The sequence below is a fragment of the Periplaneta americana genome, chromosome 3 (assembly GCF_040183065.1).
Source record: "Periplaneta americana isolate PAMFEO1 chromosome 3, P.americana_PAMFEO1_priV1, whole genome shotgun sequence".
In the NCBI taxonomy this organism is placed as follows: Eukaryota; Metazoa; Arthropoda; class Insecta; order Blattodea; family Blattidae; genus Periplaneta; species Periplaneta americana.
This window is the reverse complement of record NC_091119.1, coordinates 165,527,397-165,554,922: the sequence shown is the minus strand read 5'-3', so window position 1 is coordinate 165,554,922 and position 27,526 is coordinate 165,527,397. Positions and strand designations below refer to the sequence as shown.

Sequence of the window (27,526 nt, the reverse complement as noted above, 5' to 3'; positions counted from 1 at the left end):
TCCGACGGAACAAGGCGCCGTCATGGATAAATATATAATAGGATGCGAAACTTACTGAGTTTCCTGTAACACATGCTAGAGTCCCTAATGTAGAAATTGATCTTGTTGCCACCTGTTGGGCAGTGGAGAACTTATAACATCTAGCAGCGCACCAAGTAGCGAAAATAGAAACTAATTACTCCATGCATTTAGCAGCGCACCTGGTGACGAAAATGTTAAACTATGCAGAAAGTATTCCTTCCCTCTCTCCTTCCCTCATCCCTATTCTCAAACTAACCCAATTTAAAATAAAACGTTTACATTTTTATTCCTCACAGCATCTTCCACTGAAAATTCTTACCGGAACCAACAGGAAGATAAAAGAGACGATCTAATTTACACTACCTAATTAAAATATAACCAGACAGAGACAGAAAATAAAGCAAAATGTTAGATAATTGGGATTGTATTCTTTGGATATTTAGTGTACAGTGTAATGGAAAAGTCTGCAAAAACTATTTAGATAGTTCAATTTATTATATTACTATTACTTCACAGACATTCAACAACACTATTTTTACAACGTCCATAAACATCACTTTTTAACATGCACTGCTTAGTTCACATCTGTGGAGTAAGGGTTAGCACGTCTAGCCGCGAAACCAGGTGACCCGGGTTCGATTCCCGGTCGGGGCAAGTTACCTGGTTGAGGTTTTTTCCGAGATTTTCCATCAACACAATATGAGCAAATGCTGCGTAACTTTCGGTGTTGGATCCCGGACTCATTTCGCCGGCATTATCACCTTCATCTCATTCAGACGCTAAATAACCTAAGCCAGCGATGTCAGACAGGGACTAAACGGAGCGGAGCGCTCCACTAGACTGGTTGCGTGCTCCGGTGTTTCCACAGACATAAGCAAGTTCAAGCTCCGATCTAGCTCCACAACAGGTATTGGAGCTTACAACTCCGACACTACTGACCTAAGCTGTTGATAAAGCGCCATAAAATAACCTACTAAAAAAATGCACTGCTTATACACAGACGTAGTATCACTTTATGTCCACTTATTAGCAAGTTTCTGGCTGCCATCTTGTCTTCTGGAGCAACGGATAAATAGAGAACTCTGGGTAATGTACTTAACACATAGTTCTAATTTTCATCACCTACGACGTCGGGCGCTGATCATCTTATTTGAGCCCCCTGCCGTCAGATGGTGCTGACCGCAGTTTCACATCCTATTATATAATCATCCATGGCGTCGTCCTGAATCACAAGTAGCCTACAGGTACTACACCTCCAACAGCCCCTCCCTACTACAGAGCATAATGGCCCGTGTTCAGTTAACATAATGAAACAGGGCAGCTATGTTCGGGCTCTATCAAATATGTCTTATTAATAAATTCAAGAAATTCAAATAACCAACAAATTAAATTAAAAGAATGAAATATTCCAAGAACGTAAGTTTAAAACTACACTGTAGAGATGATCAAAACTGCCGCTCTCGCTCGCTGTGTTCGTTGCACTTGTCTTTCGAGTCTCGTCTCGTAACTGTCTTGCATTTCGAGTTTTACTCATCGAAATAGCATTTGGTCGACGTGGAAAGATTTCGTAACTTTTAATAACATACAGCATTGAAATAAATAACTTTAGAGATGTTTAATTGATACGAAAAAAAAAACAAAATGGTATCATAGGCCTAGTTACCAAAATGTTCTGGTTCTGTTATCAGATATTATTTATGGTTATATAAATAGAAAAAAATTCTCAAATAAATTTTGCATTTGTAAGAAATATAAAACCTAACGTTAAATAAAGCGTTAATATTTTTTTACTTGAGATTGTACACTTGCTCTCAAATATACGAAAAAAATTCCTAACCTTTTAATAAGGACATAGTAATTAAATATATATTGAGGAACGGATTATTATACCCTGAAAAGTAGAGATGTTTCAAATAGGCTAATTGTCATAGCCTATATAACAGTTGCCAAAACAGATAAAAGTTCAGTCTGGTATAAACAACTGTGTCGATTCAAGGCTGCTTGACGTTCGATAGTTTGCCACACCCGATGTCTTGAACGTTTGCTTGATTCACTCACAAACATTCAACGACGTAGGCAATATTGTCGTGCGGGCTTTCGGCTATTATGCGGGCGCTGTTTGCTTTCTCGATCGTTGTTCAACTCTACTACACGGTGTCATTTAAAATTGTTCCCGATGACGTCATAACTTGCATCAAAATAGGCGCTAACATATTTTGTATCCATAACAATATTCTCTAGGTATCTTTCGCCGATTGTTCACAGGAATCCAATTGCACCTTTCGTTCCTTTTCTCTTCCTGACGGCAAATTGCTCTTCTTAAAAAATATCTTCATAATTTGAATTAATTAGTTTAGATTTCGACACTATTCATTCTCAGCGTTTGCATGTATCACAACAGCTTGGAAACTTGATCCATTTCCGTTAACAATAGAGCAAATGAATGAAACAGGATCTGCAGGGACCGCGAAGTAGGGGTAATCACAATTAGTGGGAATAATAGGTACACAGTACAGATCCCATTGTATCACGTATCGTAAATGGAAAACTAAAAATTTTTCTGCACATGAAGAACTTAAATACTTATTCAATGACAACTTATCAGTCTCGGAAAATTATTTACTTATTCATATTTTAAAAATAATATTTTATCAATATTTTAGTCTATTCTTAGAAATGTTAGAATTGGGTGGGGAGGAAGTGTTAAATGACATCTTATTCCGTTATCTTTGCTTTAAAAAGGATAACGTTATTAAAATTTGTTTCTCAAAATTTCTTAAGTACCCAACACATTTGACTTTTTCAGAATTTTGTATTCATAATAGTGAACACAATGGTCATAGGAAGAAAAATAAAGGAGGTAAACTTGCGAATTCTAAATGAGGCAGTAGAGCAAGTGGACAGCTTCAAATACTTGAGATGTACTATAAGCTTAACATTAGCTGCTGCCAAGAAGTCAAAAGGAGGATAGCAATGGCAAAGGAAGTTTCTAATAGAAAAAGGAGTATCTTCTATGGATTTCTGGGAAAAGAAATAAGGAAGAGATTGGTGAAGTGCTTTGTGTGGAGTGTGGCATTGTATGGGGGCAGAAACATGAACATTACGACGAAGTGAAGAGAAGCGACTAGAAGCATTTGAAATGTGGATATGGAGAAGAATGGAATGTGTGAAGTGGACAGAAAGAATAAGAAATAAAGCTGTGTTGAAAAGAATGGATGAAAAAAGAGTGATGCTGAAACTGATCAGAAAGAGAAAAAGGAATTGGTTGGATCACTGGCTGAGAAAAAAAAACTGCCTACTGAAGGATGCAGTGGTAGGAATGTTGAACGGGAGAAGAGTTCGAGGCAGAAGAAGATATCATAATAGAAGAAAAATTAAGATATAGATTTTCATTATAACGGCGGTATATATACATTAGCCTTGGCAAGGTTCAACGCGGACTATCGATTAAAGGACAGATTCATATCATATGCGGAGACAGAGAGGAAGATGGAAAATAGGAAAGATTGAAGAATGCTGGGTTTGCAGTGAAAGACCTACCCTTGGGAAGAACACTATGAATGAATGTAGAACAAATTTACAACATAAACTCTGTTGAACTTTTTTCATAAAAATCATTGCAAGTATAGACATGACATAGAAACATTTCGCAATATTAGGCGAGATAGCCTATATTACCTCTTTTGCTTGGACCAAAATGCAATACAAAATCTAGGCAAATTCATTCTTCGTATTGTTGTTCTCTTGTTTAGTCAACTGTCTGAAGACAGATTTGAATCTCATAAGTGGCACAATAAGGCATCACTCATGAGGCAACTAAGCCAGTAGAAAATGGGTAAGGTGTCAAATTCCTTTCCCCCTCTATTGAAGATATTGCTGAGTAGTAACATATCTAATCAGTGTTCAGACATATACAAACAATAATTATTGTATTATTGCGATGTACCGAAGTACGTATGATATTTCCGTGCATTAATTCTACATTACCATATGATGAAGGATGGGTGGAGCGGAGAAAAATTCTCTCCGGCACCGGGACTCGAACCGGGTTTTCAGCTCTACGTGTTGACGCTTTACCCACTAAGCCACACCGGATTCCAGTTCCGGTCCCGAATTGAATGCTCTGTTTAATTTTACACCTCTTAGTTTCCCTTCAGTGGCCAACCCTCATGCACTGTGTCACAGATGTGTGACAGTGGCACAATGTCCAACACACTCTGTGTAGAGGTGCACTCATTACGAGTGACTAAGTGGCCGGGATCCGACGGAATGAGCGCCGTCTTAAATCACTACGTGATTATTTACGCATATCATATTATTGTGATGTACCGAAGTACGTATGATATTTCCGTGCAGTAATTCTGCATTACCATATGATGAAGGTTGGATGGAGCGGAGAAAAATTTTCTCCGGCACCGAGACTCGAACCCGGTTTTTCAGCTCTACGTGCTGACGCTTTATCCACTAAGCCACACCGGATTCCAGTTCCGATCCCGGATTGAATCCTCTCAGTTTAAGTTCTACCTCTTAGTTTCCCTTTAGTGGCCAACCCTCATGCACTATGTCAGAGATGTGTGACAGTGGCACAATGTCCAACATACTATGTGCAGAGGTACACTCATTACGAGTAACTAAAGGCTGGTTCACAATAAACCGGAAACGAGAATCGGAACGAAAACGAAAACGGTAAAGTTGTTAAAATGTGTACATTTAAATGTGAGCATTCACAATTAACGAAAAGCTTGCCGGAGCCCGGGATCGGGAACGAAGAGTTGGCCAAGTTTCAACTTTGGCGTTCACGTTTCCGATCACAGCCCACTAGATTCATTCTATTGCCATCTAAAACTTTTTTTTGGTCGTATATTTTGTAGCAAGAAGATCGTGACATAACCTATGCATTATTTTGTTCTGTGCTGTGCATCATGGAGCAACTTTTATTTGATGAGATTCTAATATTGTGTGTTGAGGAAAATCCTCACGTTTACGATAAGCGGCGCGCCTCGCATAAATATGAGAAAAGAAGAAGAATACGTGGCTTTCAATAGCTGCATCTTTGAACACCGATCGTAAGTGAATCATATTTTATTACTGTATTGGTTGTATTACACACTTCAATTCAATAACTACTGTTGTGTTCATTTTTGTTCTATTACAAATGTTTCTTCTCTGATTATTTTACGTTATGGTAGACTTAAAATAGGTTGTGATAATAAAGATGCATGGGCATATTTATAGTACCGTACCTAATGAAATGTTTCAGTTGAAATTTCGAAGTTGGTTAACCTGTGTTTATGCTGGCTGCCTTGTACTCATGAGAGAACGTCATTGGTCAATTATACACAAATAACATCATAATGTGTAATATCGACTTTACATATCGTTATTGACATGTATATCGATATGCATAGTCGTCTACGCTCTCGGTTTATTGTGAATCAAAAATTTTCATATTCACGTCCTCTGCTTGTCGTTTTCATTCTGGTTCTCCTTCCCGGTTTATTGTGAACCAGGCTTAAGTGGCCGGGATCCGACGGAATGAGCGCCGTCTTAAATCACTAAGTGATTATGTACGTATATCATATTATTGTGGTGTACCGAAGTACGTATGATATTTTCGTGCAGGATTTCCTGGTGCGGGAGAGAATTTTTCTCCGCTCCATCATATGGTACTACAGAATTCCTGCACATTAAAAACACTCATTCTTTTGAAATTTGTAAACTTATTATTTGCATCAAAACCTTAGTATCACGAAATCAGCCGACTCTGCCCTACATATTTTACAATGTCTTCTTATAAACTTGGAAATTTATAGAGTTCATTAGGGAAAGTCAAAAGGAATAACGAAATTACAATTATGCAGTTGGTTAGAGGCCACAAAAACTTTAAACATCATATTAAAAGTCATACGCCTGAATTTACAAATAGATCAAATAGTTTCATATTATTTTGCATTCCTCAATGTTTTATTTATTAGAATGTTACATTGTGATACATTTTTGAACAGGGGACTCATAAATTTCAGCGTCACCGGTTCCTTCTGCACTGGAAAAGTTGATTTTATTTGCTGTGCAACATGATTCAATACACAGATTCCTGCTAATTTTTGACAGAACTAAAAGACTGGTAATGGAAAAATGAAAGCTTGTGCAATAGACTAAGCCTCTTTTCTGTAGAAATCAGTAAATATTATTGTAATCCGACAAATAAAGTCCGGATAAGACTTGAACCATCTACCTAAAATCGCTCAAATTCATTTAGAAACCTGCCTCATGTTGACCACATAGTACCACAAGCCCCATTTTTATGCATTAAATAGCAAACCAGAAAATTCCATTTCCGATGGTGAAGGAGAGAGATATTGTATGTCTGGTAATATAAATAAATATTAATTTGGAGCTGAATTTTAATATTCATTATTACATTGTGACAAATGTAATCCATTCTAAATCTCAGTACTATATGGAAGCGATTGATAAAACAATTTCATTCCTAATATCCACATTTATTACCCATAGTTTTAGCAACAAATCTCGTTTTGTGGTCGATATAAATGGCTTCGCTCCCCTCCAGAGCCGCAGGTGTGAAGCAAGTCTAATTTCCTGTTCGGATTTTTTTTTCACTGTCCCCTTTGATCTCATTTTTCCAACGTAAAAAGCTATTTTGCTGCCATTCTGCAGTGAAAAAAAAATGTTTAAAAATTAAACATGTTGGAGACCTACAAGATCAAGTGTTTTCAAAGCTGAAGCACGTAAAACAGGGGTATTTTTCCTCTCAGATATTTATGAAAGAACGTATGGTGTGGTCATATATGTAGGTATGAAGATAGTTTGGTCATTGCTGTTTTGCATCTTGCACGAAGCTGTATTAATTTTATTATTATTATTATTATTATTATTATTATTATTATTACCATTACTATAAAAGATAATATATTTACCTCTAACATACTGTTTGCTGATGACCAGGCGATAATAGGCCAGGACAATAAAGATGCTAATTATATTATTATATTATTATTATTATTATTATTATTATTATTATTATTATTATTATTATTATTATCACTAAGGTCCAGTGGTCTTCAATCTCCTCAATCTTCCTTTAGGCTCAAAATTCATCATTCAGATTGTTCTTCTCAAAATTTTGAATGTCCCATATTAATCGAATCCTCAGAAGTTAAGTATTTAGGCATTACAATGGACCAACACTTACGATGGAACAAACATATTACATATTTATGCAATAGATTACGTAAAAAACAATTTATATCTTTGTTATACTTCGGTCATATTTACCAATTAATATTTTACGTCTCATTTATTTAGCTTTATTTCAATCCATTCTCCAGTATGGAATTTTGGGGTGGGGACATGCATGTATTTCTAATCTCACTCCACTAATACTTATTCAGAAAAGAATAATTAAAATATGCCTTAATAAACCAATTGATTACTCATCCGAGCTTTTGTTTACTGATTTTAATGTTTTGAAAATTAAACAGATTTATTATATTGCCTTATTAATCTTCATACATAAAAATCGTAATAAATTCAAATTGTATCATCATAAATATGGAAGTAAAAGACCCGATTTTATACGACTAGAGGGACCAAAGTGTTTCACAAGCACAGCTCTGAGTCATGGTACCTACTTTGGTCCAAGGTTATACAATAAAATAATTGATAAATACCCAAATTTGAAAAATTTTAGTATCAGAAATTTCAAAAATAGCGTTAGGAATTTAATTTTTAAAGAATATATATTGCTTTAATATGTGTATATATATATATATATATATATATATATATATATATATTTGTATGACTTAAATTGTTAAAATTTAAATTGTATTTTTAAATGTAATTTATTCATGTAATTTTTTTTCTTGACCCAGTTTATGTCAAACAATTATCTTTGTGTTTATCTTTGTGATTAGATATCTCCCTGAGCACGAGTTTTTTACTCCTTCAGGGAAGAGCTAAGATTGTATTTTTGTCCATGTTATTTTATTAACAATAAACAATAATAACAACAATATGGTCAAGAAATTACAGGATGAGTACAGGAAGTGGGGATTGAAAATTAATCTGCGCAAGTCTGTAAGGATGAAATTGAAATTGAAGGGCACAACATTAAGAAAATTACAAACTTTAAATATTTATGATCAGTGCTGTAACAAAATGGATCATCAAGACTAGAAATTGCGAGACGAATACGTCAAGGAAAACGAGCTTTTGGAATAATAAATTCATTACTATGGAGTAGTAACATTTTGGCTGATACAAAGGAAATAATTTATAAAACAATAGTGGAGAGTACAATGTTCTATGGAGCGGAAACTTGGACAGTAAATAGGGTACTAGAAGGAAAATTAAGAGCTACTGAACTGGACTTCTGGAGGAGATCAGGTGGGAGGTCAAGAAGAGAAAAGGTAATGAATACAACAATAAGGCAGATAATGGATTTAGGGAAAGATATAGTAGAAGTTACAAATAAAAAAAGATTACAGTGGTACTGGCATGTTAAAAGGATGAAAGATGGAAGAATACCAAAGGGATTCATGCGAAGGGAACCAGAAGGAAGGAATAGGAAAAGAAGACCTAGTGAAAATTGGATGGATGAAGTAAGAAGAAATGTGCAACCGAAAGGACTAGTACCGTAATAATAGTAATAGTAATTATTATTATTATTATTATTATTATTATTATTATTATTATTATTATTATTATTATTATTTATTCCGGCGAAGTTAAGGCCATCAGGCCTTCTCTTCCAATTAGCCAGAAACAAAAGAAGCTAATACAATTTTACTAATATTTAAAGAACTTACTTACTTACTTACTTACAAATGGCTTTTAAGGAACCCGAAGGTTCATTGCCGCCCTCACATAAGCCCGCCATCGGTCCCTATCCTGTGCAAGATTAATCCAGTCTCTATCATCATACCCCACCTCCCTCAAATTCATTTTAATATTATCCTCCCATCTACGTCTCGGCCTCCCTAAAGGTCTTTTTCCCTCCGGTCTCCCAACTAACACTCTATATCCATTTATGGATTCGCCCATACGTGCTACATGCCCTGCCCATCTCAAACGTCTGGATTTTAAGTTCCTAATTATGTTAGGTGAAGAATACAATGCGTGCAGTTCTGTGTTGTGTAACTTTCTCCATTCTCCTGTAACTTCATCCCGCTTAGCCCCAAATATTTTCCTAAGCACCTTATTCTCAAACACCCTTAACCTATGTTCCTCTCTCAGAGTGAGAGTCCAAGTTTCACAGCCATATAGAAGAACCGGTAATATAACTGTTTTATAAATTCTAACTTTCAGATTTTTGGACAGCAGACTGGATGATAAGAGCTTCTCAACCGAATAATAACACGCATTTCCCATATTTATTCTGCGTTTAATTTCTTCCCGAGTGTCATTTATATTTGTTACTGTTGCTCCAAGATATTTGAATTTTTCCACTTCTTCGAAGGATAAATCTCCAATATTTATATTTCCATTTCGTACAATATTCCCGTCACGAGACATAATCATATACTTTGTCTTTTCGGGATTTACTTCCAAACCGATCGCTTTACTTGCTTCAAGTAAAATTTCCGTGTTTTCCCTAACCGTTTGTGTATTTTCTCCTAACATATTCACGTCATCTGCATAGACAAGAAGCTGATGTAGCCCGTTCAATTCCAAACCCTGCCTGTTATCCTGAACTTTCCTAATGGCAAATTTATACAGTCATACAAGCACAAGTCGAGTAAAATAATGCAAACATACTAAATAATAATTACAAAATAATATAAGGCTAGAAGTTACATTCAATGAATATGCAAGCGGTAAGTGAACCAATATTACAAATTACAAGAATAACAAATTCAAATGTAAATTATAACTATACAACACTGAGGAAAATTACATATATATATACAAAGGAGAATTAAACATGAATACTGGTCACGTGTTTAAACAATTTACTTTTAAATTGCAATATCGTTCGACAGTTCCTGAGAGAGCTAAGTGAGAAGTTCCAGAAACTAATTGCTGATACTGTGAGAGAGGAAGAATAGTGAGCTGTTTTATGGCAAGGCATAGATAATAAAGGATCATTTTTAGAACGAATATCCAGGCTGTAGTAAGAGGACAAGAAATTAAAACGCACCGAGAGATAGTTAGGCGAAGAAATATTGATGATGTGATATAGGAAAATTAGCGAATGGATATATCTTCGGTCCTGTAATCTTACCCATTGGAGGAGCGTTTCAAAGGAAGGTGTAAGTATTGTGGTCGTATTTGCGGATGTTGCAAATGAAACGTATGCAGGCATTATGAACGCGCTGCAATCTTTGGGCTAAGTTAGTATTTAAATCTGTTAGCAGAATGTTCCAATAGTCAACATGTGCCAGCACCAATGTTTGTATGAGAATTCTTTTTAATTGAAAGGGTAGGAAATTTTTTAGACGATTTAATGAATGACTAGGACTAGGAGATCCAGATACGTCAGATAGGGAACAATGGAGGAAATAAATAAATGAACAACGAGATACTTCGCTTTTTGAGGGAAAACTACAGAATGTAGGAAGTCTTATAACAGATAGATTATTTCTATACTGGGTGTTCAGTTCAGAGTGTGTCATGGCTAGCCGATGTGCCTAGAGTATTCAATCTTCCTACACTTCCGCAGAGGTGTATTACCTATGTGTCAGAGAAGTTGCCTAGCAAGTACGGCGTTCATTCTGAAGAGTACTTATATGTACGGCAACGCCGGTAGTGGCAGGAATGTGAACTGTTTGAAAACATGTACTGAGGTGGGTTTTTTTCTTACTGTCAGGATATGGGGAGAGGGTTAAGACGATTTCTTACGTATTTGTTGACATTAACTTGGACGGTCAACACGGACACGGAGCATTTGATTTGTGTTGTGGAACGTTGCCGTACGCAACCGATGATAACAAATACCCTGCGTACGACTTGGCCGCGCAAAACACAGTTCGAAAGAGGTTATGGTAGCACACAGACCGTACAGACCGCCATCTGTTGCTACGACGTTCAAGTTATACCGTACACGTTCTCAAGTTCAGATTGAACACCTTGATTAATAGGCAACTTCTCTGACAAAAAAGCTGAAACTCGCTTCAAATCGCTGACTCACAACAGTGACGTCATGACACACTTTGAATTGAACAACCAGTAGTTAACCGACGTGTTCAATTCTTGTAATGTGAAACAATAGTAATATGCGTTACAAGAGCGGTATGTTGATGTTTTCATGTTCGAGGAAAAAATTGAAAAAGCGAAACGTAGTTGAGCTTTTTTAATTTCCGAGAACATGAAAACAAACGGTACCGCTCGTGTATCGTACATTATTTTGTGCCAAGATCGTTTATTACATACCTGAAAGACGAATTTCTAATTAGTTGCAATGAAATCTCCATCTTGTTTTCTGTTCAATGACGGCAACTTCGGAAAACCAAAATATCTTTCTTCAACATTGTTGCTATAAAATGTTTGCTGTGTTTACTATATTCCAGCAGGCCGTGATATACGTCTGTCTTCCCCCCCCCCCCAGTCTATAAACGCGAACTTAAAACAAACGATAAGGTTATGTAATGATTTATTTTTCATTTTAATATTTTAACAATATTATTTATATAACATAATGCAGTAATAACATTGGCATCTGGAATCTTGTTGATTTTTTCACGGCTTCCTTAATGTTACTTGCATTACAAATGCAGTAACTTTTGTGTGTTGTAGAGTTTACTTAATTTTTGCAAATATTTAAAAACAATAATTAACAGTGCAATTTAGGTGAAATTGCAGTGGTAAGTTTCCAATTTATAATTATTACTATGTTAAACGTCTCTAAAAATAATATGTTAAAAGCCTAAAGCAGTAAAATGAATATGGCGCTTAAGCGGTAAGAGGAGGGAAATTGTTATGTGTGTTACGTTGGGAATACTGAATGTGGTATTTCACACTTACCGCGTATTGGTTTTGTGCGGAAAGCAAGCAAATACGCACGATCTCGCACAAAGTTTATTACGTAAATTACTGCGTTGAGAATCAGGTCATCCTTTGAGCCAATTTCTGATTATTGTTGCAAGTAATAATGTGTTTAATTTGTAATACAAGATAATTTTCACTGTCTAGACAGGAGACTGGATCCGAATTCGCTGGAATTGCACTAATTAGGTTGCGTTTTGCTATACCTGCACCCCTCCGCGAGATACTAGACCATCTCTCCCTTGACATCAATACTTGGAAACTCTGCAGCGAGACATTAAATTACTTATACGACGACCGCGAAGTCGTCAGTCACATTGCAACATTGGTCTGCTTCTATTTTAAGCCAAACCCCTTTCAGTTTCATTGGCGTAGCTCAGAGATACATCATTCATGCTATAGCATCGAACGCACAGCAGATGAGCTCTGAGTCGATATGGCTCGAGAGCCACTTGCAGGTGGGATGTGTGTGTGTGTGGAGGGAGGAACGAAACTTTCAAATTGAATGTGAGGTGCGCACAGCGGCGCTCCACCCACTCCCCAACATCCCCGCCTCCGCCATTCATAATAGCTGGAGACAATGGTAATGCCGTTCACAGTATTGATAACGCATACATTTCGATTCAGCGTCACCTACCTGTGATCTAGTGCATGCCGCTTCGTACAGACAGGTCTGGATTAACCAGAACGCCGTCGCAGCCCAAAATTATTCTGCAAGATGGTTCGAAACGTGTATATTGTTCCCATGAATTGTAAATCAGTTTCCAGCTCTTTTAGCGTCTCCAGATGTTGCCCACATACCAGTCATTCTCACCGAAGGAGCTACCAATCGATTCCAGACAGATCTTGTAAGATTTATGGTGATGTTAATCAGCCTCGGTTAAAAAAGTAGTAACCATTGGTTACGAAACCAGAGTTAAAAGTTAACCGTAGTTAAAATCATTTCTGTGCACCATTCATAATCACCGGTTACTTACACATAGAGTAAATCGGGGGCAGATGCTTATTTCTTTGTAGTTTCACATTCTTCCAAGAGAGAGCGACACGCGCATGTCTTCATGATCACTGAGACTTAATATTTTAGGAGAAAAATTCGCTCCGGCGCCGAGGATCGAACGCGGGTCCTTGGTTCTACGTACCAAGTGCTCTGACCATTGAGCTACGCCGAATTCAATCCACAGCACCGGATCGAACTTTCCTCCTTCGATGTTTCCCTTTTATGGCCTGACTCCAAGTTAGGCATATAATATATAGTCCACACCTGTGGAGTAACGGTTAGCGCGTCTAGCCGCGAAACCAGGTGGCCCGGGTTCGGTTCCCGGTCGGGGCAAGTTACCTGGTTGAGGTTTTTTCCGGGGTTTTTCCTCAACCCAATATGAGCAAATGCTGGGTAACTTTCGGTGTTGGACCCCGGATTCATTTCACCAGCATTATCACCTTCATCTCATTCAGACGCTAAATAACCTGAGCTGTTGATAAAGCGTCGTAAAATAACCTACTAAAATAAAAAAAAAATATATATATATATATATATATATATATATATAATGTTGACGTGTATCCAATGTCAACTGCCATTATACTAGGAGCGCACTCAGCTCAGTGACTTGTTGGCCGGAAATCCGCAGTTATTATGCACTGCTAGCTAAGAGAATATTATTACTTACTTACTTACTGGCTTTTAAGGAACCCGAAGGTTCATTGCCGCCCGCCATCGGTCCCTATCCTGTGCAAGATTAATCCATTCTCTATCATCATATCCCACCTCCCTCAAATCCATTTTAATATTATCTTCCCATCTACGTCTCGGCCTCCCTAAAGGTCTTTTTCCCTCCGGTCTCCCAACTAACACTCTATATGCATTTCTGGATTCGCCCATACGTGCTACATGCCCTGCCCATCTCAAACGTCTGGATTTAATGTTCCTAATTATGTCAGGTGAAGAATACAATGCGTGCAGTTCTGCGTTGTGTAACTTTCTCCATTCTCCTGTAACTTCATCCCGCTTAGCCCCAAATATTTTCCAAGCACCTTATTCTCAAACACCCTTAACCTATGTTCCTCTCTCAGAGTGAGAGTCCAAGTTTCACAACCATACAGAAGAACCGTTAATATAACTGTTTTATAAATTCTAACTTTCAGATTTTTGGACAGCAGACTGGATGATAAGAGCTTCTCAACCGAATAATAACACGCATTTCCCATATTTATTCTGCATTTAATTTCCTCCCGAGTGTCATTTATATTTGTTATAGATATATTAATTTGTCCTACAGAATTTATCTGTAATATTGACACTTAATATTTTAGGAGAAAAATAATGGCAGTTAATATTGGATACACGTCAACATATATATATATATATATATATATATATATATATATATATATATATATATATATGCCTAACTTGGAGTCAGGCCACAAAGGCAAACATCGAAGGAGGAAAGTTCGATCCGGTGCTGTGGATTGAATTCGACGTAGCTCAGTGGCCAGAGCGCTTGGTATGTAGAACAAGGACCCGGGTTCGATCCCCGGCGCCGGAGCGAATATTTCTCCTAAACTATTAAGTGTCAATATTGCAGATAAATTCTGTGGGACAAATTAATATATCTATAATATTCATTTTACCACGTTTTCTTGTTGTGAAAAGAAGAAAAGCAAAAAAACAGCTCATTTTTCTGCTATAAAATAATTGCAATGGTATGTTAAAATTTTAATATATCCTTAAATTCGTAATAACTGTCAAACCTTTGTAATGGATATTGTAGTAAAGATTCTAAAGTTTGTACTGTTAACAACCAACGACCTTGTTTCGCCATCTTAGATTGCGTCACAGCACTAGGCATCTTACCCCGATGGAACATGTTAGAACAAGGGGTATGAACTGTTTTAGAGCATCGCAAGGCATACGGGATTCTTTACCGTACCCTTAAACGCCGCCTCACAAAAAATGATGACAAAAAATGTACTAATAACCATAGCAGTTGATAAAGCGTCGTAAAATAAACCAATGAAAACTTAACCAGGGTGAAGTCTGTGATAGTACATTGTTTTTACAAAGTGGCAAAAGAAAAGTATCCATACCTCTGCAAAGATGACAGTCAACATCTAAAAACGACTGCGCTTTCTCCGTTCTACATCGAAATGAACGTGCCCTATATTTTCGTGTTGCAATTGTTCGCCTTTGGAAGCTGTTGCGTTTCTGGGTTGCATGCCCTTGTTTTTCAGTGCAGTTAGATTAAAATATTACAAAATGGATAGGCTGTCTTTGGACAGTTGACTAAACAACTAGGGGTTAGGTGACAATTTTAACCGGTGGTTACAGTAACCGGTATTGTTGCTTCTTCTTCTTTCTTCTTTCTTCTTTCTCCTTCTTCTTCTTCCTGGCCTGTTACGATCTCACAGTTGAATTTTAAATCCAGCGCTTCTTTGGACGACCGAGAGATCTCTTCTCGTTTGGACGATAGTGGAGCATGACTTTTGGGATTCTATCTCTATGAATGCGATGCAGATGATTTATCCAGTTGTTCTGATAATGTTTTACGTCATTAATTACAGGTTCTAGTTGTAATTCTTCCATTACATCTTCATTGCGTTTGTGATCCCATTTCGTATATCCTGCTGTATATTTCATAAATTTCATTTCATTAGCCGTTATTCTGCTTTCGTCTTTCCCGGTATTGTTGCACGAGACCATTATAGTCGGTATTCTCCGAACTCTTCAATTTCTCTAATATACCCTATCATATGTGATTCAGACATGAGTGGTTCTTTATCGAAAGGGTTAGAAATCTACTTTATTTATGTTTTTAAGAGTTTTAGTTATAAATGGAAGCTAGAAATATTTTCTTCTGGTACTTCACTTTTGTATTATATTTTCTTTCAGACAAGAGTGACTTTTCGTCGAAGGTTCTGGGAATTCCATACGGTTATGTAAGATTTACAGTTGGTATATGGTAACCAGAAGCATTTTTCTTCTATCACTTCAGTTTCCTTTAATATTCCCTTTCAAATATGACTCCGATAACAGTAGAATTTTTTATCAAAAAGGGCTAGGAATTTCAACAGTTCATGTGAAGTTTGTAGTTTAAAATAATAACCAGAAGCATTTTTTTTACCTTAGATTTGTTAATATTCTTATCCAAACGTAACCAAGACAGAAACTTGTTTTCATCGAGAAGTTAAGAATTCTAAACTGTTTCTGTGCAATTCATGGCAATTCTGTGAAAAATGGCAACCAGAAACATTTTCTTTGATTAATTTAGTTGTGTTTAATATTATTTATTAAATACGACTCAAACAAGACTAATTTTTCATAGGAAAAGCTAAAGATAACAAATATTTTTTGAATGTTTTATAGTTGTAAAATGGCACCCGAAAACATTCTCTTCACTACTTTTTGCTCTCTCTGATATCCTATATCAAACACAACTCAGAAAAGAGTGATTCTTTATATGTAAGGTAGGTATTCAAAATAGAGTTTGTAAGATTTATAAATTGGAAAATGACCACCAAAAGCATTTTATTGCATTAGTTTCCTTTAATATTCTCTTCCAAAACGTGACACAGGCAGAAATTATTTTTCATAGATAAACAAGGAATTCGAAACAGCTTATAGTTATTCAAAACAGAGTTTTCTAGATTTATAATTGGAAAATGATAATCAGTATCATTTTTATTACATTAATGACATTTAATATTTTCTTCCAAAACGTGACACAGGCAAGAATGATTTTTCATATAAAAAACTAGGGATTCGAAACAGTTTTTGTACTATGTGTAGTTGGAAAATGGCAACTGAAAGTCTTTTTTTCGATTAATATTACTTTCTGCCTGATATTCTCTCTCAGACTAGACTAAGACGAGTAATTTTTCATAGAAAAAGCGAAGGATTACGAACAATTTCTGTAAGGTTTACAGTTGGAAAATGATAAACTAAGGGAAATTTTTTCTATTGCCTTAGTTTCGTTTGTAATATTCTCTCCTAACGCGACTCAAAGATTTTTTCATTGAGAGCAATTTCTCATTAAATCAAATAAAGATCGATACCAAATCAATTTTTGCAATAGCCTACTTTTAGTTGTAAAATGGCTACAGGAGATTTCGTTCGAGCACTTCTTTTTATTTATTTATGTATTTATTTATTTATTTATTTATTTATTTATTTATTTATTTATCTATATATTTATTATTTATCTGTCTATCTATTTATCTATCTATCTATCTATGTATCTATGTATCTATCTATTTATATATATTTAGTTATTTATTTATTTATTTATTTACTTATTTCTTATGTACTTATTTACTTACATATTTATTTATTTACTTATTTTCTTATGTATTTATTTACTTATCTACTTACGTATTTATTTATTTATTTATTTATGCTTTTATTTATTTATTCATTTATTTATCTACTTATTTACTTATTTTCTTATCTATCTATTTACTTATTTACTTATGTATTTATTATTTACTTGTTTATTTGTTTATTTGTTTATTTATTTATTTATTTTTATTTATTTATTTATTTATTTATTTATTTATTTATTTATTTATTTATTTATTTATTTATTTATTTATTTATTTACTTAGTTACTTATTTACTTATTTACATATTTATTTATATTTGTACATTCTCTGTTCTTCAATTATCCGTATGTACTTAAGTTACCTTTCTTATAGCAAAAGATTACAAATATTTGAATTCAATATAATCTACTCATATTTAAAAGATAGCTACGTGTGTCTTCTCATACACTCCTCCGAAGTATTGGGAAGCAGGGAGGAAGTTCTCGATTTTTTTAAGATACTTGTAGGAGGTTATATGGTCTGTACCACACTTTCACCCCCCGGAAAACACGAAGTACTCAGTTTCATATAGACGTCTCAGCCGAACCCAGAGCCCTTTTAACCTATAGAAGTTACAACCAGGTGAAAGGTCCTGCCTCCTCAAGTATTTCAACTGTAATTCCTTCAATGCGTGCCTATAAAGAAAATATAACTTATATAACACCTATATTAACGTTATATTCAATTTACTGATAAATTAAACTGATGTAGGCCTATTACTTATTTCTTCGATTCCACATCTTCCTCGCTATCATAACTTAAATACTCGGTCACATCACGATAACACGCTAGAACTTTCTATTCCACACAGTCATCATCTCTGTATTCCTCATCTTTCACTGTTGCTACTTCTCGTCACTGGAATTCTCTGCCGCCTGAAGTGAAGGACTGCCGAACTTTGATTTCTTTAAGATATAAATTAGAAGAATATCTTATGATGAGTTGCCAGACTTAACACGGTACAAACATTTAATGCAATGTATGTCACTGTGTTTATTTTTATTTTTTGTTTCTTATATTTATTGTGTATACTTTACTCAATTGTCTTTATGATTATATTAAAGTAAATAGTATTTGATTTTAATTTAATGCTTAGACCTATATGTTTTCCGAATGTTCATTTTTGTGTACTCTTTATTCAAATGCCTGTTCATGATTTTATTATCTAAAACGTGTTTATTTATCACTTAACACCACTATAAATATTTCACTCTGTTTTTTTAGTATTTTATTGTGTACATTTGATTCAGTTGTCGGTTTCTGGTTTTATTATGTGAATTATATCTGCTTTAAGAACATTAATATGTGTACCACTGTGTTTATTTTTATTTTATTAGTTGAATTTTTATTTAACTGCCTTTTTTATTTCATTATGTAAATCATATCCGTCACGCTTAAAAAACTAATATGTAATTATTATTTAAATCGGATACAGTTGTATGTTCAACTATGTAAGCAACTTTTAATACTGGTTGAGTGTAAGAGAAGGCCCTAATGCTTAACTCTACCAGGTTAAATAAAGCCATTATTATTATTATTATTATTATTATTATTATTATTATTAAAAATCAAAATATGTTCCTCTCTGAGCACGAAATCACTCTCATTCAGGCGAGTGCTAGAATTTTTTTGTATATTAATAATAATAAAATTATTATAGAATAATTATTCTTCGCGGGTTCTCAGCCAGGTGAGTTGGATAATTTCTTCCAAGCTTTCGATGACTAACTCTGCCATCTTCTTCAGGGATTGAAGTGCCGTGGGACCATGTCTAGCCGGTATGTAAGCGGTCACTAGAGCTTCCCGTTGTAGGCCTGCCGATCGGGACTAGGAACTAGCTCCTGATTGGCCCGCAGCGAGAAGCTCTACTGGCCGCTTATATACCGGATAGAATTAGTCTCACAGCACTTCAATCCCTGAAGAATATGGCAGAGCTAGTCATCGAAAGATTGGAAGAAACTATCCAATTCACCCGAGAAGAATTATTCCATATACAACACCGGGAAGGCCTCAAGTCTTACAAAATTGTTATAGTTTAAAAAGTTAATATTGTGCCAATTTTATAAATATTCATTGTTCACTATTTGTTGGGGTTATGAATACGGTACTCCTAAAAGAAATATGACAGTAGAACGATGAAAGAGTAGTGGAACGGAGAAAAATTCTCTCCGGCACCGGGATTTGAACCCGGGTTTTCAGCTCTACATGCTGATGCTTTATCCACTAAGCCAATCAATTACTCATATGAGTGCACCTCCGCACATATGTGGACACTATCCTACGTTCATAGACATCTATGACGTAATGCAGAGGGCAGACCACTAGAGGGAACCCAAGAGGTGGAACTTAAACTCAGACGATTCGATCCGACACCGGGATGGGAATCCGGTGTGGCTTAGTGGATAGAGCGTCAGCACGTAGAGCTGAAAACCCGGATTCAAATCCCGGTGCCGGAGAGAATTTTTCTCCGTTTCACTACTCTTTCATCGTACGATGACGCAGAATACCTGCATGGAAAATGCATATGTACTTCGGTACATTAAAATAATATATATGAAAGTAGAATATCCTGACGATAAGGCCTTAGATCATGCAGTACGTAAGATGAAGTAACAAATAAACAAAACTAAACAAGAATTACATGTCTTCCTGTTTGGATTTCTTATAAATATTATATAGACATAGTTAAATAAACACGTTGGTGGAATAAACTCACACACACTTTAAAAAAATACACACAAACACAAATATATGCATGCATGTATACATATATATACACATACATACATGTGTATCTACATACATACATACATACATACATACATACATACATACACTTATGTAGTTAAAATTCGTGATGTCTAGAGATGTTTCAGGACATTGCCGTCCTATCCTCAGTAGCTACATATAAAGTCAGATCAGCTGATGTCCTTGCTGACGTCAGCGATATACATCGGCACCAGACATCAGCAAGAACATCAACTGATCTGGCTGAGGACAGGACGGCAATGTCCTGAAACATTACTAGACAACATGAATTTTAACTGCGTAACTTAAGTGTTTTAATACTGTAATATCTTAATTTTAAGTATATTTTAATGATTTATGGAAAACAGTGTTGAATAACGACTAATATTTTAATATGTCTACTATACATACACACACATACAGAGAGAGAGAGAGAATGTGTGCGTGCGTGTGTTTTTTTTTTTTCCTCGACCGAAAAATTGAACCTGACTGCGTCGTTGTTTGCTCGTAATACAGAAGGTGATATCAGTAGGGTAATCGAGCTTATTTGTCGGTTTGTCAGGAACCTAACGAGATATTTGACCGCGAGAACAATGCCCCATCAATCAATCAATAGATCAAACAATCAATCAGTGAAGGACAGGGATAGAAGTGGCGTGGAATTGAGATTCCACTGGCCGACAGAATAACGACCCCTTTCGCACATATTAATTTGTATTACCGACGTGATGCATTCATTTGTACACGTATCCGACTTGCGATGCCTTTTTGATCTGTAGAATTAATTTTTAGTTTAATCTTTTCTTAATGTAGGCCTACTCGTTTTTGTCCCATTATGTATTGATCAGTTTAATATAAATTCAACTATGAGCAGAGCTTTCTTCCTCCAGAAAAGAGAGTTTTCGCTGGCACCCAAGGTACATATTTGATCCCGTTACAGTATTTTTTTTTTATATTTGGTCCTGTAAATCAGCGTTGTCAAACAGAGCCTAAACGGAGCGAGCGCTCCACTAGACTCGTTGCGTGCTCCGGTGTTTCCACAGACATAAGCAAGTTCACGCTCCGACTCTAGCTCCACAACCGGTTTTGGAGCTTACAACTCTGACACTACTGCTGTAAATCAATAGTCAGGTAGGCACAGATGAAGAAAACGGTTATAGTTCGGAACAAATGTGTCTTTGAAGATTGTTGGTTAATTTCATTCTTACAAGTATGGAAAGATTTGTTGGTAAAATTTACCCATAAATTTGTAAATTCATCTCTTCATATGCTAATTTGTTGCAACTTTAATTAGATTTCTGGATTGATTAAGGGAAGAGGATGGTGAAATTTACAAAAAAAGAAATTTAATTTTTCCAAAATATAATATTGCCTAAAACTGTTCTTTGGTATGTGTAGAACATAATATATATATATATATATATATATATATGTATATTATTTTATTGGCCATCTTGCGCGATTGGAGATAATTTATAGCTTTATTCTCGAACACCCTTAACCTCTGTTCCTCTCTCAAAGTGAGAGTCCAAGTTTCACAACCATACATAACAACCGGTAATATAACTGTTTTATAAATTCTAACTTTCAGCTTTTTTGAGAACAGACTGGATGACAAAAGCTTCTCAACCGAATAATAACAGGCATTTCCCATATTTATTCTTAGGAGCTGTGCTAGTTGAGTAAAATACTGAAAATCAACTTTTCATATTTACCGATTTAATTTTTAGTATCTATATAGGATATTTTATAAATTAGACTAGTTGTTTGGTTGTTAACTCTGGCGTACCACGCCATTAGCTCAATGCAGCTTTCCACCCAATCCCGAATTTTTGGTAGACGTAAATGTATTGTATATAAAGACATGCCGCATAATAATGCTATGCAACTGCTGACTTTTGATCGCATCACCCGTAGTTCTACGTAAAGATATGCAGCATAGTAAGGCCACAGTATAGTATATACAGTAACGAAGCTTGAGTTTATGAGAGTACTAGGAGCAATAGACTGTGCAGGTACTATTTCGCATTATCTGTAATGAGGCGATGGTAGCGATCCTAGTGGTTAGCAACTATCAATGGATGCATATTTCCTACGTATTGAGCTTCATGACTCTATATACTAGACCAGAGGTCTCCAAAAAGCGTATCGTCATTCGTGCTTTCGATGCTGCCCGCCGAACACAGTGTGCTGTAAGGCTAGAGCAGGAGAAGGGACTCATACCTCAACAGATGGGAGCGATCAGTGGGGGATCGCGGCAACGGTCTGCTTATGTTTACAAATAATAACATCAAAAGAATAAAAAATATCATACGTTTGTATATTATTTTGACATACTAAAAAAGTTGGAGCCCCGTCTGTTGCTATTGACACAAGCCATTGCAAATTCAACCTCTTCTGTTCTATGGTGCCTTTCAGTGCCTGGAAAAGATCTTCTCCAGTTGTATTTTGTAATTAGATCTAGAAGACATTCATACACAGTAAAATGTTCATTAACTCCTCGGATGAAAATGACTAGGTGAGCTTTGTCATTTCTATCTGTGCTTTCGTCCAATGCAAGTGAGTAAGCTACAAACTGGTTAATTGTGGTTTCGACTTCAGATTCAATTACATTTACAATCTTGAAATTCCTTCTCTGAACTGTAATTGGAAACAATTTAATTTTCTTAAACTTTGACTTTGTTCTGGACACAGTATTTTAGAAACGTCCTGTATGCACGATTTTAAAAATGATGCTTCTGTAAAGGGCTTCATTGATTTTCCAACATTCCAGGCTATATCATAGCTAGCAAGAAGCTTTTTTTGTTTAAGACTGAGGACACATGTGTTATTTTTGTTTGTATTTTCTTGTTTTTTATTTAACAGAATATTTGTAGGCCTACGCATTTCACCTAAAATTAAACAAAAAACTATATGTTTGTCATGCGGAACTGAGTGTAAACCTATTGTAATATACTGATTATTATGTATAACCAACAGTCATACAGATAGCCCCAAAATAAATTATTTTCACATGTCCAACATGCCTGTAATTGTATGATATTCTTTGTGAAGAGTCGAGTATTGTCGTCGCATGTTGAATTTTAACACACCCTTAAGAGTTTCGAACAAATTAAGCATTTTACATTCTCCCCACTAACACAAAAAAATTTCTCTTCCTATTCATCCTTGAATGTACTGTGTCCATGATTAGAAGACAATGTGAAACGGTGGAACACTCCGACCAACAAAATGATAATGGTAGTCCACCTTTGCTCTTCGTTTGCGCATAAATATTGAGTACACTTACAGGTGGGGATGGATGAGGCGGAGCGCGCTCATTACGTACTGGCTTCGGTTCCGTTCAGGGACTTACTCGCGAGTACGCTTTTGGAGACGTCTGTACTAGACTGTGGTAAGGCTATGCATCTATCGACAGGCAATAGCACCCACACGTACAGTACTTCTACGTAAAGATATATACAGGATAATAAAGCTATGCATCTGTCGACAGGTGATTGCAGTCACACGTAGTTTTACGTAAAGATAAGCAGCTTAGTAAAACTATGTATCTATGGACAAGTGATCGCACCGACACGTAGTTCTACGTAAAGACATGCAGCATAATAAGGCTATGCGACATTTGATCGCACCAACACGTAGTTCTACGCATTTCCTTCCAGTTGTGGTAATAGCTGATACACATTTTAATTGAATGCAGATTGAAGTGCTGATTTTATTTGTTGATTATTCGCAGATGGCGGATCCCGACGACGAGGAGGAAGGCAATGAGGCGCTTGACATCTCGTGGCCGGACACGGCGAGAAAGCGGATCACATACCTGCTGGTGGCGCCCATCGTGTTCCCCCTCTGGATTACCCTGCCAGACACACGCACACCCAGAGGTAATGACATGTTCAACAATAATTTAACATGCCAACCATAAAAGCATTCGTAGTACAGTTAAAATTTCCATGTATAGTTGGTACCGTACCTTAACTTTAATCGCTACGGTCATTTGACTGGTTTTAAATCATAATGAGGCGTCGTACAGGGGAACCGGAGGAGTTTGTCTCATTCTTGTAACCATGATCAGACGAAAACGAAAATGCCTTATTTCGAAATATGCAGAAATATATTTGCTCGAATGGTATTAAATTGCCAGTGGGTACCGTAAAATAATTAACCCTTGTTTTATTTAACAAACAATATACTACAAAGACTGACGAACACTACTGACGCAGCAGAACGAGCCATGGCAACGAAGTGGACCTGGGGGGGGGGGGGGGAACATGTGGCGAGACTACATCAGACAAGATGGACCCATGCAGTCACGATGTGGGACCCCTACGTCGGAAAGAGAGGACAGGGAAGACCACGGCTCAGATGGTCTGACATGTTTACCAAAGAGGCGGAGAAACAATGGTCGAGGACAGCAAAGAACAGAGTTTTGTGGAAAGAACTAGGGGAGCTCATTGTAAATAGATAACGTAATCAGGGTTAAGATATTGTAAATATTAAAGCCAGTATTAGTGAATGTGTAAGATAAGTTTTGTAAATAGTAAAGTCAGTGTTGAGAAAGTGTCAGGTAAATAGTGTAAATAGCAATCAGTGTTTTGTCAAAGTGTGTAGTGCAAGAAAAAAAATGAACAAAGAAGAGAGTGCTGAGACTAGTTAAAGTCTAACAGGGTTATTAACCATGTCACAATAGTAGTATACACGACAAACTCGCCTGGATTGGCTCACCAAGCGAGTACACTTGAGCCATCCCTGTTGAGGGGGTTCTAACCCCATCACAGGAGGCCTGTGCCCAACATGGGACATCATGGCTAACATTCATTCATTCATAATTACTATAGTCTAACCTCAGAAAGAACTGAAATAAATTATATTAAATTTCGTGAGATATTTTTTTTATTTTCTGAAGAGGGCCTGAAGGTTTGCACCATAGTCTGAAACTTATTGTGCTGACCTCCTTATTGTGAGATTACTGTTGGAAGTACGAGTATGTAGGACCGCATTTCTACAAACATCGTGATTCATTGTTTGGTGCCATCTATCGATTCAGCTACACAGCACCCAGGTGCAACGAAGTCCGCAACAGCTATCCACTTGCTCTGAGTCGGTCAGCAACAGAGCGGTAGCTGTCACTCTTATAACCTGTATCCCTCGAGCTGTACACACAGGAAAATAAAATATTAAAGTACATAAATGAATATAAAATACAGTCACGCAGATGTCTGACAATTGAGGCGCTGGATGCGATAACAGCGTAACTCTACTTACATCGTTATTCCGCCGATGGCATTTTCGTAATCTTCCATGTGCTCTCTATCGACTGTAAAAATTGTATTTCATTTAGTTGACCCCCAATGGCAGGGGAGTTGATTATGTGAAGTGCTTTGCTAAGTCGAAAGGTTCAAAATGCGCAATACAAAAATATTTTACATTCGTGTTTTAGCTATACATCAGGCTCTTTGGCAGTAACATATACTTAAAATACCGTTTTCCAGCCATTCAGTTTTTCAGTAATACATAATATATCACCAAAGGAAGAGCTTAATCTAAAAAACACCCCTCGTCCTGACTTAAAATTATGAAAGAAAAATTATATTATCTAATTATTGAAATTCTTAAAACCAAAAAATTCTTTAAATGGTTTAATGTGAAAGTTATTTTGCGGAGTGTACAGTCTTACGCTCCCTTTCAAATACAAAAAGGTATCCTATAACGATTTTACATAATAACTGTCATGAAGTTATTATGTAAAATATTACGGTTATTATGTAAAATAGTTATAGGATACCTTTTTATATTTGAAAGGAAGCGTAAAACTGTACACTCCGCAAAATAACTTTCACATTAGACCTATTTCAACCTTAATGTCTTAAGTTTTTTAAATATGTATATACAGGGACATCATTTTATTTTTATTTCAATTTTTATTGTACCTGAGTTTTTTAATGTACTTCACTCTCACCTCTTCTATTAATGAAGTTCCAACTGTCCTCCACACAGAACCAAGGCCGCGTATAGTAAACATCACTGAGTTAATGAGTATAGTACGTTCCAGAAATATGTTCGTGTTTTCCAGAGACGAAAGAGCTTTCAATATTGAATCATATTTTCGCACAGGTACTGTCCGTTTGCTTACGCCGCATCCCGATTTCCCCCACCTGCTTCTGCACGCCCTCTGTAAGAGCTGAGCTGTCTTAGTTCTTTTCTGAAAACTTTAATTTCTGTTAGGAATTGGACGTTTACGTAATATTATACAACTGTTTAAAATAACTTAAATAAAAGGGCCCCGTTAAGTAATTAACTGTCACGTGATTTCCCCCCTTTCTACGATCGTGCGGCATAACCACTTGGACGGACAATAAATACCATGCCTGAGTAATTTTATCTGTGCGGGTGGGGCAGAAGTGAAGATTGAATTTACAGTACGCAAGGTACTCTTTTATAGAGTAGGTACAGAATTATTTCAACATGAGTTACGAGTACGAAGGACGAAACTGGCAATTGGAATTAGATGCAATATCTATAGTGCGATAATATGCACAAAAGAACTGAAGCCTGTATCGAAATGAACGGCCACCATTTTCAAAAATATTTAAATATCCATATTATGATTATTTTTCATTTTAACTTCATTCTCTATATTGTACGCTAATGTACTGTAGACAGTATAATATGCATTGTATAATGAATACGTTCGCGTGGATAACTCAGTTCGTGAGTAAAAACACTTAACTTATTCTTAACACAGTACTGTGTTTTGATTCAACAAAATCTAATGAAAATTATCGAACTCAAAATCGCGATATTTCCTAGTTTACGTAAATGGATAACTACTTTTCTTCCCTCCTATACCTAGTAAAGTGATTTGTTTGTGTTTTACACAAGTATCATCGAACTGCAGTCGTGGAAGGGGGTAGCAAACGGTATTTCCGGTTCTCTAACGGTATAGCCAGGTTAATATTAAAAATGTTAGAAAAAATAAAATGATGTCCCTGTACATTAATATTTTTATGACATCCTTTGCATGATTTTACATAATTTTATACTTTTAACATAATAATGGTTTAATGTAACCCATTGTACTTCAATGTAACTGTTCAATTTAGAGATAATAATGATTTGAAAATGGTTTTTTATAAAACCGAAAACGTTCATCAAGAAATGAAATAAAAACATCACACTATTAAATCAGATAAGTTTATGACGGTCTTTTATGGAAAAACATTGATAAATCAATACAACTTATCGAAACAAAGATGGGTATTAAATTTGTTATACTCGTATCTTGCATTTTCTGAACAAGTTTAATACGAAAACCAGTATTGCTATGTTAAGCGCCATTGTTTTGTGAATGAATGTGAGGTTATATTTCCATGTAAAACTTATTTTAACATCG

General features: G+C 35.9%; 1 protein-coding gene across 4 annotated transcripts in view; it reads left to right on the top strand.

Annotated features, from left to right (window-relative positions):
* Positions 1–27,526, top strand: part of Nckx30C (solute carrier family 24 member Nckx30C) — a 1,001,248-nt gene that overhangs the window by 914,221 nt on the left and 59,501 nt on the right. For all 4 annotated transcript variants that reach the window (XM_069822261.1, XM_069822260.1, XM_069822262.1 and 1 more), the window contains one exon: positions 23,870–24,017. In XM_069822261.1, coding sequence (XP_069678362.1) covers positions 23,870–24,017 — 148 coding nt within the window. The remainder of the gene's footprint in view (positions 1–23,869; positions 24,018–27,526) is intronic.